The sequence below is a fragment of the Sinocyclocheilus rhinocerous genome, unplaced genomic scaffold (genome assembly GCF_001515625.1).
Source record: "Sinocyclocheilus rhinocerous isolate Xijiao unplaced genomic scaffold, SAMN03320098_v1.1 scaffold7355, whole genome shotgun sequence".
NCBI classification, from domain to species: domain Eukaryota; kingdom Metazoa; phylum Chordata; class Actinopteri; order Cypriniformes; family Cyprinidae; genus Sinocyclocheilus; species Sinocyclocheilus rhinocerous.
Window position 1 is genome coordinate 61,745 of NW_015659699.1, and position 14,145 is coordinate 75,889.

At 41.1% G+C, this 14,145-nt stretch overlaps 1 protein-coding gene across 1 annotated transcript in view; it reads right to left on the reverse strand.

The window, feature by feature from the left end:
- trpm7 (transient receptor potential cation channel, subfamily M, member 7) overlaps positions 1-14,145 on the reverse strand; it is a 52,985-nt gene that overhangs the window by 17,557 nt on the left and 21,283 nt on the right. Inside the window, 11 exon segments of the mRNA XM_016532782.1 lie at positions 2,575-2,707; positions 2,782-2,966; positions 6,909-7,041; positions 7,775-7,949; positions 8,022-8,273; positions 8,552-8,680; positions 9,809-9,952; positions 10,111-10,260; positions 11,203-11,431; positions 13,438-13,715; positions 13,796-13,912. Of these exon segments, the coding sequence (XP_016388268.1) occupies positions 2,575-2,707; positions 2,782-2,966; positions 6,909-7,041; positions 7,775-7,949; positions 8,022-8,273; positions 8,552-8,680; positions 9,809-9,952; positions 10,111-10,260; positions 11,203-11,431; positions 13,438-13,715; positions 13,796-13,912 (1,925 nt within the window).

Below are 14,145 nucleotides of genomic sequence, written 5' to 3' on the forward strand. Positions count from 1 at the left end.
GTTCATTTACGACAGAGAGAGAGAGAGCGAGAGAGGCTGTGTATGTATGAATTACCACCGTTTTGCCGCGTTTCTCTATTAACAGTAAAGCTGTGGCTTTAATTCCTTTAGAAACAATGATGTTACCAGCTCCTTGTTGAGAAAGATAATGTAGCTCTTGAGCGATTAAGCTATTTAGTTGATAAAACTGCGGGGCAGCGCTAAAAAGTTTGTTCCTGAATGTCTGAGTTCGGCCGCAACGTGATCTGTGTGTGTGACTGCACTTAACATCAAACTGCTTCTGTTTCACACAAATTCTGGCACAGACGTGCATGTTCGGCTAGAGTTGCTTTGAACTCGTGCATCTTCGGAAGCGGAGCTGCGCTGAAAGTTACAAAAAATGTCGTGCACACCGCCACTCGAAACGACGTCGCGCGCACTCAAAAGCGAACTTCCGCCAACACCGCGATGACGTCATATTTGCCGCGCGCACCTAAGCGAACTTGCCGACGCGTCGAGTATAATCAGCCTTAAATCAGCCTTAAATCAGCCTTGAGCGTGTGTGCGTTAGATACAGTGAAGACAGCGCGTTAGTTTAGAACGTAGAGAGTGTGTTAATTTGTGCGATGATAACCTACCAGCAATGTAAATGATTTTTTTAATATATTAGAATGAGTACATTACAATATAAATTTATTAGAACGAGTACATTATTATTTATGGGCTTAAAAACAAGATGCAAACAATCAGAATATTGTACCTGGTGGGGAGTGCCCAATGTAAACATGAAACATATGCCATTACCTATATTGTACTGTGGTACAGTTCTGGAGGCCCTTCATAATGCAGAGGTCAGCTGCCTGCTCTGCTAACAGTTAGAAATGGCACTACAGTAAGCAGTGTTTAATAAACAGCTGTTTTACTAAATTCTGCTGAGGTGAAATTCAGTGCAGTCCCGTATCGCATCGTGGCCTCTGTATCGTGATACGTATCGTAACTTTGCTGGTGATACACAGCCCTTGTACACGTCAGTCCTCACTTTCCCTGGGAATCGAACCTGTCACCTTAGCGTTGCTAGCACCATGATCTACTGTTTGAGCTCAAGGATGGCTAGTTTGGGTTTCATGTTTACATTTGTGCAACTGGCAGACGCTTTTATCCCAAGCGTGCACTTGCACTGCATTTAAGGTATACATTTTTTCAGTTCATGCATTCCTTGGGAATCGAACCAGTGACCTCACGGTTGCAAGTGTCATGTTCTACTGTTTGCTCTACCATGATGCTGGTTTAGGTTTCACATTTACATTCAAACATTTGGCAGATGCTTTTATCTGAAGTTTTGCATTCAAGGTATATAGTTTTCAGTTCATGCATTCCATGGGAATCGAACCAATGACCTTGCAATTGCTAGCACCATGCTCTACTGTTTGAGCTACACATTTACATTCATGCACTTGACAGACACTTTTATCCAAAGCCACTCGCACTGCATTCAGGGTTTTTCAGTTCTTGCATTCCCTGGGAATCAAACATGTGACCTTAGTGTTGCTATCAACCATGATTTACTGATTGAGCTCAAGGACGGCTAGTTTGGGTTTGGGTTTCACGTTTACATCCACGCTACTGGCAGACACTTTTATCCGAATCATGCACTTGCACTGCATTTAAGGTATACAGTTTTTCAGTTAATGTATTCCCTGGGAATCGAACCCATGATCTACTGTTTGGGGTTTTGTAATGTTTGATTTCATGTAAACATGCTCATGGATCACGCGATTCCTCAGATGTCAACAAAAATAATTTCAGGAACAGCAAATGCCGTTAAAATAACCTGCTATCGGTGACTGAACTGAGCAAACCTACTAGCCACAAATGTGTCTGATTGCCTGTAAAAGTCTATTTTTATATAACTATGTTTCACTTTGACAATGTGAGGTCACAGTAACCGCAGCACTGCAAAAATGATTTTCTTACTTAGTATTTTTGTTTTGTTTCCTAGTATAAATATCTAAACTTTCTTGAATCAAGATGCATTTACTTGACAAGTAAAATTAAGATATTAAGTCTTGTTTTCTAAAAAACATTATCAAAATGTTGTTAGTTTCTCCTTAAAACAAGCAAAAATATCTGCCAATGGGGTAAGAAAAATAATTCAAATAATTCAAAGGCTAAACAAGATTATTTTTCTTGCTTCATTGGCAGATATTTCTTCTTGTTTTAAGGAAAAACTAACAAAATGTTAAATATTTTTTTACAGAAAACAAGACATAATATCTTAAGTCATTTTACTTGTACAGTAAATTCATCTTTTGATATTTATACTGAAAAAACAAGGAAAAATACTAAGAGAATAATTTTTTGCAGTGAGGTCACAGAGAGAGACACTCATTTCATTGATGCTGCTAAAAGAGAAAAAGAGTCTGACAGTACATTTTCAGTAAGGAAAACATGATAGATGTGATCTGTAAATTTCACTCTCAGACTATCAATTTTAATATTTTATTTCAATCATGCATTAAATGCTGTAGTTAATAACTGCTCACTAAAGATAATTTTGTGGACCCTGATGCATGAGCATGCCGTTCATCATCGTACCTGTCGGACGTGAGTCTGATTCTCTCTTCACTCCCAGAGTGAAACTGATCGTCTTTCTCGTGGAAGTACGTCTCCACGCACTGCTCCTCGAAGTCGTGCAGCTTCTTCTGGTCCTCCTCGGTCAGGAAGAGCTCTGAAAAACAGCAGGACAGTCAGAGCGCTGACAGACGCGAGCAGAAGCGGCGGCGCGAGCGAGAGGTGCGTTACTTGGTCCGTAGGCGCTGCTGTCCTTCTTCCTCTTCCTGCAGATGGAAGACAGCACAGACGCGGCGTGGCTGAGCAGAATCAGCGGCGGCGGAAGCACCGGCTTGTCGTGGTACGCCATGATGAAGTGATAGCGATGGTATTTCCACACCAGGTTGGATATGGACATCACCTGCATGTAGACGTTACTGCGGAGAAACGGCACGCTCAGTTACTCCGTGTCCTAACTAGGGTTGCAAAAAGGTGGAACATTTCCAGTAAATTTCAGAAATTTTGTAACCAACCAAATTTTGTTACCATCTGGATGCCGTTATAGGACACTGAAGGCAACTAAAGCAACATATAAACAAACCTTTGCGCCATGCGCAATAAGTCTTATGAATAAAGGGTAGGATTACAGTGTTTTTAGGAGGGATTAATGTATTAATTTATTTGATGTGTTATGTGAATTGTATTGATATGTGAACTGTACTGTCATTGTTGTATGTAAGCGAGACCTAAGACCAATTTTCAGCCAAGGCTGAACAATAAATTAACTAACTAACTAAACTGTCCAGGATTTTTTGGAATCTTCCAGGAATTTTTAGAAAGTTTCTGGAAATTTATCAGACATTTTTCACCTCTTTGCAACTCTAGTCCTAACTGCACGAGACACGCGATAAAAGGTATCTTTTTCATGTTAATCTGAGTTTTTGTCCTAACTAGCCATGCAAAACGTCTATTTTAGAAACGGTTTCTATTTCCGCGACGTCGCGGCTGGAGCAACAACATACAAACTATATGACAGTAGATAATCTCAGGAGGTAATGTTTATGTGCTTTATTCAAAGTTAAGCGTGTCTAATGTGACTTTGAATATATTTTGCGTGACCTTATAGCCATACGGAAAACAAAAACAGATTTACCTCAGATCTTGAATATAAATGTAAGCAAATATGTACTTTAAAACTGGGAACTCAATGCAAACCAACTAGGGATGTAACGATTAACCGCGGGCTGGTTGAAAATCGATTCAAATATGTGACGATTCAAAACGGTTGAGATGCTAAACAAATCGCGATTCAATTATGTCTTTAGAAAAGTTTAGATGGTTTTTTTCTTTTCATCTGGCCTCTGTATAATGCATATTAAAGTCCATAAAGCATAGCTCTGCTTTGTTTACAGCGGTAACCAAGGAAACACTGTATGCTGCTGTTCATAAGCGCATTGCTGCTTTGTTTACAGCGGTAACCAAGGAAACGCTGTATCATTGCTGTTCATAAGTGCAGCTCTGCTTTGTTTACAGCGGTAACCAAGGAAACGCTGTATCATTGCTGTTCATAAGTGCAGCTCTGCTTTGTTTACAGCGGTAACCAAGGAAACGCTGTATCATTGCTGTTCATAAGTGCAGCTCTGCTTTGTTTACAGCGGTAACCAAGGAAACGCTGTATCATTGCTGTTCATAAGTGCAGCTCTGCTTTGTTTACAGCGGTAACCAAGGAAACGCTGTATCATTGCTGTTCATAAGTGCAGCTCTGCTTTGTTTACAGCGGTAACCAAGGAAACGCTGTATCATTGCTGTTCATAAGTGCAGCTCTGCTTTGTTTACAGCGGTAACCAAGGAAACGCTGTATCATTGCTGTTCATAAGTGCAGCTCTGCTTTGTTTACAGCGGTAACCAAGGAAACGCTGTATCATTGCTGTTCATAAGTGCAGCTCTGCTTTGTTTACAGCGGTAACCAAGGAAACGCTGTATCATTGCTGTTCATAAGTGCAGCTCTGCTTTGTTTACAGCGGTAACCAAGGAAACGCTGTATCATTGCTGTTCATAAGTGCAGCTCTGCTTTGTTTACAGCGGTAACCAAGGAAACGCTGTATCATTGCTGTTCATAAGTGCAGCTCTGCTTTGTTTACAGCGGTAACCAAGGAAACGCTGTATCATTGCTGTTCATAAGTGCAGCTCTGCTTTGTTTACAGCGGTAACCAAGGAAACGCTGTATCATTGCTGTTCATAAGTGCAGCTCTGCTTTGTTTACAGCGGTAACCAAGGAAACGCTGTATCATTGCTGTTCATAAGTGCAGCTCTGCTTTGTTTACAGCGGTAACCAAGGAAACGCTGTATCATTGCTGTTCATAAGTGCAGCTCTGCTTTGTTTACAGCGGTAACCAAGGAAACGCTGTATCATTGCTGTTCATAAGTGCAGCTCTGCTTTGTTTACAGCGGTAACCAAGGAAACGCTGTATCATTGCTGTTCATAAGTGCAGCTCTGCTTTGTTTACAGCGGTAACCAAGGAAACGCTGTATCATTGCTGTTCATAAGTGCAGCTCTGCTTTGTTTACAGCGGTAACCAAGGAAACGCTGTATCATTGCTGTTCATAAGTGCAGCTCTGCTTTGTTTACAGCGGTAACCAAGGAAACGCTGTATCATTGCTGTTCATAAGTGCAGCTCTGCTTTGTTTACAGCGGTAACCAAGGAAACGCTGTATCATTGCTGTTCATAAGTGCAGCTCTGCTTTGTTTACAGCGGTAACCAAGGAAACGCTGTATCATTGCTGTTCATAAGTGCAGCTCTGCTTTGTTTACAGCGGTAACCAAGGAAACGCTGTATCATTGCTGTTCATAAGTGCAGCTCTGCTTTGTTTACAGCGGTAACCAAGGAAACGCTGTATCATTGCTGTTCATAAGTGCAGCTCTGCTTTGTTTACAGCGGTAACCAAGGAAACGCTGTATCATTGCTGTTCATAAGTGCAGCTCTGCTTTGTTTACAGCGGTAACCAAGGAAACGCTGTATCATTGCTGTTCATAAGTGCAGCTCTGCTTTGTTTACAGCGGTAACCAAGGAAACGCTGTATCATTGCTGTTCATAAGTGCAGCTCTGCTTTGTTTACAGCGGTAACCAAGGAAACGCTGTATCATTGCTGTTCATAAGTGCAGCTCTGCTTTGTTTACAGCGGTAACCAAGGAAACGCTGTATCATTGCTGTTCATAAGTGCAGCTCTGCTTTGTTTACAGCGGTAACCAAGGAAACGCTGTATCATTGCTGTTCATAAGTGCAGCTCTGCTTTGTTTACAGCGGTAACCAAGGAAACGCTGTATCATTGCTGTTCATAAGTGCAGCTCTGCTTTGTTTACAGCGGTAACCAAGGAAACGCTGTATCATTGCTGTTCATAAGTGCAGCTCTGCTTTGTTTACAGCGGTAACCAAGGAAACGCTGTATCATTGCTGTTCATAAGTGCAGCTCTGCTTTGTTTACAGCGGTAACCAAGGAAACACTGTATCATTGCTGTTCATAAGCGCCACCTGCTGGCAGAGAGTGAATCTTCATCTCATTCATTTTTTATGTATAGTTTAATAAAACAAAATTCAGACCATTCTGTTTTTGCTTCAAATTTTGAAATTATACAATCTAATTTAGATTAAAAACTTCTCATGTTGCATGTATGCAGCATCTTTGTTTGGATCGTGATTAAAATGCAGTGGTTGCCTCTAATTTTAAAAGGAAAGAGCACAGACAAAGCCTTAGTTTGTTTATATGAAGAGATTTCTTTTATTTGTGTTACTTATTTGATTTGGGGTTTGTTTTAAAATGTCAATTTAGTTTTGTTTTATATTTCAATTTCACAAAGAAACGTGCAGCATTTTGTCAAAGCAATAATAAAAGGACACATTTTCATTTACTGTATAATTTGTCTTAAATCTCATTTTGAGTGAATCGTTACATCCCTAGAAACAACGAGTGTATTCCATAAAGATGGTATCAGTCACTCAGTATGTACATTCAATAAAGTTAAAAAGGTTTATGAGTTAGATTATAAACTTTTATAATTAATTATAATTATAATATAATTATAAATCCATTTAGTTGTGAGTACAGAGCGCTTCCAGAGAGGCTCCGCCCACACACGCTTCTGATTGGCTGTGATATTTGATTGATTCTGTTGCGTCTGGTGTGGACTAGGGATGCACGATATATCGGCCACCATATCAGTATCAGCTTTCATATATAAAGAATTATCGTATCGGCCAAAATTTTCATATTGGTGCATCCCTAGTGTGGACACACAAATTGCTTGTCGCTGGAATCTTGTTGCGTCGCGTGTAGTTAGGACACGGTGTAATGCTGACCCTAGCAGCGGTATGGTCACTCACTTGAAGAAGGCAATGAGCAGGTTGACCATCAGAATGTACTGGACAAACAGATAGACGGCCTGCAGCAGCGGCATCAACCACACACCCGTCGTACACAGCTCCTTCGCGTGATCCTCGCTCGAGTTCGCACACACTGCCAACACACACACACGCCATCACTAGATCATCATCAGAACAACAACACTGCATCATACGAGCTGATTCTGAATGAAATCCAATACTAATTTTCTGGCACTGATTCCAAAAATAGTGTCTGTTTTGCTCATGTCACATTTTCTCACAAAATTTCATAGCATTTTTGCATTCGAGAATCATTTGTGTGGTGAAGAAGTCTCACATTCTCCCTTAATCAGCAGAGAAACGGCACAAACGGGTGATTCCTGTCTGAATCTGAGCCAGATTAAAGCTATTGGATACATTTTCAGACAATTCACACATGCGTGACATTATCTGAAATCTAGATCCAGATTTCTAGGTCAGAATTATGGCCAGAGATAGAATTTCTTTCAAGAGTTGGCTGTGTAATGTTCATAAAGAAAAAAGCTTATTTTTATAACCATCTTTCATTGTTTTCATATGATGTTTAAGCAGTTCTTCCTCTCAAAGTCTCATGACTGAATTCTGTTCATGTCAGAGTGAGAATTTGCGGGGGTTTAAAGTGTTTAATTGATGTTGTGTAAATGTTATGAAGCAAAAAATAAACAAATAATTGGGCTGGATTTTTTTGGGTCATTTCTTTGTACTACAGGACAGTGTCACAGCAGCTTCTTCTGAAGCGTAATCTGTGCTTTGCTTAATTTAGTAATGCAGACGTGCTCGTGTGGTGAAGGGTTCAGTGCCGTGTGTGCGAGTCTCCAGGAGTTTACCGTCGATCTCGTAGGCGTAAACTTCACCGTACATCATCCAGTAAGGCTGGAACACCACATCTCTGGCCAAACTCCACGAGGGATCCTCGTTTGGGTACAGAATGGCTTTCCGAGGAACCCCAAAGCTCAGCAGCACGACGGCCATGATGACCACGATGTAGAACATGTTGGCCACCTGCGGATGAGGAGAGAGTGCTCAGTGCTGGAGGACACGAGCGGCTCAAACACAGCTCTGCCGGTCTCTCACCATCTTCCCGATCATCATGACGTAGGGTCCAGCCTGCTGACTGACCGCCAGGATATCCAGCAGCCGCACGTACCAGAAGATGATGTTCAGACAGTACACGATCCGGCCCGCGATGAACACGCTCCCCGAGCCGAAGCGCAGGCCGAAGCCCACGAAGAACATCAGGAGCGCCAGGAAATCAGACACGTTGAAGTAGTTGCTGAACCAGACTTTAATCTTCTGACTGATTTTGCCTCCTTCAGACATGAACATCTAGAGAGCAAACACTAATGTGAGCCTGGAGCACAAAAGCAGTGTTAAGTCGCTGGGGTATATTTGTAGCAATAGCCAACAATACATAGACCTGTGACCTCTTGACCCTGGCTGTGGTCACATGATCACAGGAGAGTGCAGCTGCGTCACATCTCTGCTAGCGGCGAGTCAATCATCAGACGGCAGGTTAAACGCTCAGCTGCATTCTAACAAATACTGCTCAAATAATTAAACATTTCTGACATGCCTCGTTAAAACATCTGAACACACACACACACCTCTCGAATCTTCTCCACCGCTAGCGTGAAGATGTAAAGAATGACGACCCATTCCTGAGGAGACGGAAACGGCTCCATTCGCACCAGCACCACGTATGAATACAGCATCAGGAAACCGATATAAAAGAGCTAGAACACACAAAACACACCATTAGACAGATGACACATGGAGCTCAAATGTCCTCATAATCAGACACACAGCAGACGAGGGTCAAAGGCCTCAAATATGGAGTTAGGGTCATTAGACACTAATATCAGTGTAGCACTAATAGCAGTGACCAATCACAATCAAGAATAAGACACAAACACTCCATCACACAGTATTTAATCAGGTGTCTACGAAATAGTTATTTTCCTCAAATTTGGACTTTTTTTCTGGGTTTTTTATGATTTAATACAAATGTATCCCCCCAAAAAACGGTGGTGATTGTAATTGTAAAACTTAATTTTAAAATGGAATAAAATAAAAAAAAATAAAAAAATTGTCAAATAAAGAAGTGCACAATAGAGATTTACTGTGAAAAGAGATCAAATAAATCTCGATTGTATTTCTAAATAAAAATGTAAATACATTTAATAAAAACGTAAATGTAGTAAATTCTTATTACTTTACTTTTTACTGTTCAAAAATAATATATTTCTGCCATCATTTCATACGATCATTGGTTTTGTAGTGAAGAGCTTTGAGTTTCAGTGTGTATCTGATTAACTGCAAAAGCCCTTTATTGATCTATTCATCCAAAAAAAAAATTTTTTTTTATGACTGGATTCTGTGATTTTGCATTTTGTGTGTCTGGTACGATTGCACAGATGCTCAAGAATCAAGAGAACGGTAATTATTCAGATCACACACTCAAAACAATCATTATTTGCTTTTCTGACAATCTTTAATGTTTGATCAACACATTCACCTCAAACCCTTCAACTTACATTAGAAACGACAGATGAATGATCAACCGCTGCTTCACACACACACACACACACTCAAACACACACACACTCAAACACACACACACACACTCAAACACACACATACACACTCAAACACACACACACAAACACAGGTCTGGTTGAAATGTCACTAGTGAACCTTCCACTAGTCCCATGATGTTTATCAGTGTGTAACGCGGCGGGTTTATGCAGGAACAAGTGTCTCTGATATTATCTCATGGGAACAACAGCCCAGAACTCTTGAAGTGCTGGAAATCTCACACACAAACACACACACACGCAGCGTGAGAAAGGAGCCGCATGTACCGTGTTGAACCAGAACTTGACGATAGGTGCGTGGTAGAAGGCGTAGAACTTGCGTGTGATGGGTAACCGGCGGGAACGCACGTGAACCTCCGTCTCATTCTTCACATCATCGTTCTCATTGGGACGGGCTTCCTTAAACACATCCTGACAGAAACACAAACTCTGTCAATCTGTGCCAGTGCCATTGCGCAATGAGAAAACACACGCTGGTGTAAAGATTGACCGTTTCTGAGCATCGGTGATCAGAACAGCGGCGGAGGCACGTTATCACACTTCAGGCGTGATTAATGCTTCATCCGTACCATCTGGATGTCGTCAGGCTTCTGCAGGTTGTGCTCGCTGTCCTCCATGCTCTGATGAGCATCCTGCGACTGGGGAATGTGGGACATCTCCGCTTTGGTCTTGTACTCCAGCAGGAGGATGGCAGGAGCAACCAGGATGCTCAGGATCACCTGCACACACACAGACACACACACACACACACAGAGACACACAGACACACACACAGACACACACACACAGAGACACACACACACACACACACACACACAGCATCAGTTGATCGATCAATCGATGCACGAGGCTAGGGATGGCCGATAGCACTTATTTTGTTTTCAATACGATACCGATACTTTTAAAGGCCAGTATCGTGGATATCGATACCGATACTTCTAAACTAAACTTTTAAATTATGAAATGTATTAAAGGGGTCATATGATGCTATTTTAAAGATCATTATTTTGTGTATTTGGTGTAACAGAATCTCTTTGGATTTGAGACTTTAGTCTTTGCAACTTTACAGATCTTCTTTATGCACCAAGAGCTTGTAACACTCCAAAGAGAAAGGAACTATTGAAATCGCATCATATGACCCCTTTAAATTATTAAATTACTGAGAGTAAAATGGGTAATGATACCCACTTTATACTTGAAATGCATTTTAACATTCAATATGCCTTAATTGCAATTTATTAGGTTATATATTTGTTTACATATGATTAAAATATGTTTACTGTAGTGGTAACCATGGAAATCTACAAATACTAGAGTTGAACTAGTCACTTTAGTAAATCATGGTTCATGGTTTCATTAGGGACTGCCAGTGACAGGCTGTTGCACGCATAAAATACAACAGTGTATGATTTATATTAACATTACAGACTAGAACATGATCAATATGAACTTTAAACATTCAGTTTAAATAATTGTAATTGCACAAACTATGTAGGCTACAATTTCAATTTGTTTATTGTGAACTAACTCAAACACAGACGTTTTTTCTGTCCTCTGCTAAGCATTGTTCTGGGCTGCCGTTTTTAAAATTAAGATATTTTCTATTTAAGTATTGATACTTTCAATACTCGCTCGATACTGGAGTGCCGGGGCGGCTGTACCTTGTACCGGGAGTTCTTGCGCATGTTGAGGCGACCCATCCACATGTCGGAGAGCAGCATCTGTGTGCAGGTGTGAGCCACGAACGGCCGGAGGCGCGACGACACCGCCAGCTTCAGACAGGTGGAGTTGCTCCAGTTCTTCAGCTCGTACGTCAGCAGCTTCATGGCCATCGTCTCGTCCTGCCTGAACGACTGCTCCAGCAGATCCACCGCCAGCGTGCCGAACTCACTGAGCACACACACACACACGCCACTTTGGATAAAAGTGTCCGCTAAATGCATAAATGTAAATTTAAGCACTGAAATTCTCAAAATGCTTACTACAGCATTCCTGTAATTCTGTAGATCATGTCAATTATAACATAAACGTGATCCTGGAGCACAAAACCAGTCATATGGGAAATGTTTTGGAATTCACACAGCTTCACACTGTCTGTGTTGCCATGATCACTCATTACAAGCGCTTTTTGGGCTTGTTGTTTAAGCTCGGATCATGAAGCGATCGGGTTTGTGGAGTAATCAAAGTGAGCAGACACAAGTCGCTATATTTTGGTCTTTTGGCATTTGGATTTACTTCGGTTTATGGTCTTGTTCACTGATTTTTCTAGCAAGATCTGGCAACACGAACGAGGCATGGCTTGTACTGCTTTCCCTGTGATTCACCGCATATACAGAAGAGACACATGTATGCACGTTAAAAACGTCATTAGGGCTGCAACTAACGATTACTTTGATAATCGATTAGTTGGCAGATAATTTTTTCGATTAATCGGATTAAAATCCTATTTCCTTTATTTTAATTTTACTGACAAAAACACACTATTCCACATTCTGCCCAATGTCCTTCAAACAAATGTGCCAACTAAATGCTATGAAAACATACAGTGCTTAACAATTTATTAGACCACCTGTCATAAGAGAAAACGAAAAAAATATTTTAGGAATCTGTCAAAAAAAAAAAATTTCTAAAAATGTCATTTTTTTTGGCAAATAACAAACTGAAACAACTAAATAGTATTTATTCACATAATAACAAAAATGGCCTACTTTGCCTTTGATAACAGCTTTGTGGGCAGCACTGTGGGCAGACCCGACTAATCGATAATGAGAATCGTTGTCGATGATTTTCATGATCGATAATAATCGATTTTATCGATTAGTTGTTGCAGCCCTAAACGTCATTAACAACTAGTTGTTCAGTTCGGTTCCGTACACACTGCTTAAAATGTCTGTAAATGCGGTTGTCACTATTTCTATTTTTCGAGAGTTAATTCGGTTGTCACACCCGTATTTTAGTGAATTATGAGTGTACAGAACACGATTAAGCAGTAAAAGGTGAACTGACAACCGAATTTAGCTGCAGTGTGTATGTGGCCTTTGAAACTTGCAGCACTCATATTTAATCAATTAAAATATAGCCTTTTGACGTGAAAGCTATATCTCAATTCTTGTCTTTCTGTCCCCAAATTTAAGACATCGTTGTACTTTTAAAACTTTTTATGGCCTTAAATGGATAGTTCATCCAAAAATGAAAATTAGCCTGTGTTTTACTCACGCTCAAAGCATTCTAGGTGTTTTTTTTCAACAGTTTTCATCCCAAAAAAAAAAAAGTCTAATAAATAAATAAAAGTCTCCAGGGGGGGAATAAAGGCCTCCTGTAGCGAATCAATGCGTTTTTGTAAGAAAAATATCCATATTTAAAATGTTATAAACACTTTTCTCTCACTTCCGCTAACTGTTGACGTTCCGCATGCGCCTGTGCGCACATTTTATTATGGATGGATGCGCTTTATTTGACCTTATTTGGACTGTTGAACAAAAACACCCATTCACTGCCATTATAAAGCTTGGAAGAGCCAGGACAATTTTTAATATAACTCTGATTGGATTCATCTGAAAGAAGAAAGTCATATACACATAGGATGCCTTGAGGGTGAGTAAATCATGGGCTAATTTTCATTTTTGGGTGAACTATCCCTTTAAATCTGAAACGGGAAAATATTTAAACTGGATGGTAGCAGGATAGAATGGTAAAATACGTGAGAATCGCGGGAAAAACGGGAGGGTTGACAGGTATGATCACACTGAATCAACACTGAACTGACTGGAGCTGAATGAAGACACAGCAGCCTCATTTCTAATGTTTGCATCAATGATTCTGTTGTTTTTTCATTCATTACCGTGAAGCTGCTTTGAAACAGTCTGTATTGTAGAAATGAAGGTGACTCAACTCACTTGGAATACTCCTTCAGCTCCTCGGAGGTGTCGTCCACCACGTCGCTCTTCTTGGCCTCGTATCCCATGGAGCGCAGCAGTTTGCAGGCCACCAGAGCTTTGGCCATGGACTCCTCGCCGTGCTGCCAGAAGAACAGAGACATCTTCTGCCGCTTCATCAGCACGGCCCACACCAGCAGCTCGTTGAAGGGGTACGGGAACCTGCGCGTCTCCGGATCGTCGATGTCCACCACCTCCTCCTTACTCTTCTTCTTCTGCTGCTCGGAGACAGAGTCCAGCTGAGGAGGAAAAACACACGATCAAACACACGCTGCTGCGAGAGATGCGACAGACAAACACGCTCAAACACTCGTCTTACCCTGGGTTTGTAGGGCTGCGCCGTGTTGATGAAGTGATTGTGTCGCGTCTTCTCTTTTTTATCTGCCTGAATGCTGAAGGACTCATGGGAGCTGCCAGCTGTGTGTCGACCTGACCGCTGACAGACAGAACGGATGGAGAGACAGACAGAAAGAACAACAGACGGACAGAATGACAGACAAACGAACAGAAAGACGGACGGACAAACAGAAGGACGGACAGATATAGAGACAGACAGAAAGAAAGAACGACAGACAGATATAGAGACAGACAGACAGAACGACAGATATAGAGACAGACAGGCGGACAGAAAGAACGACAGATGGACAGACAGATATAGAGACAGACAGA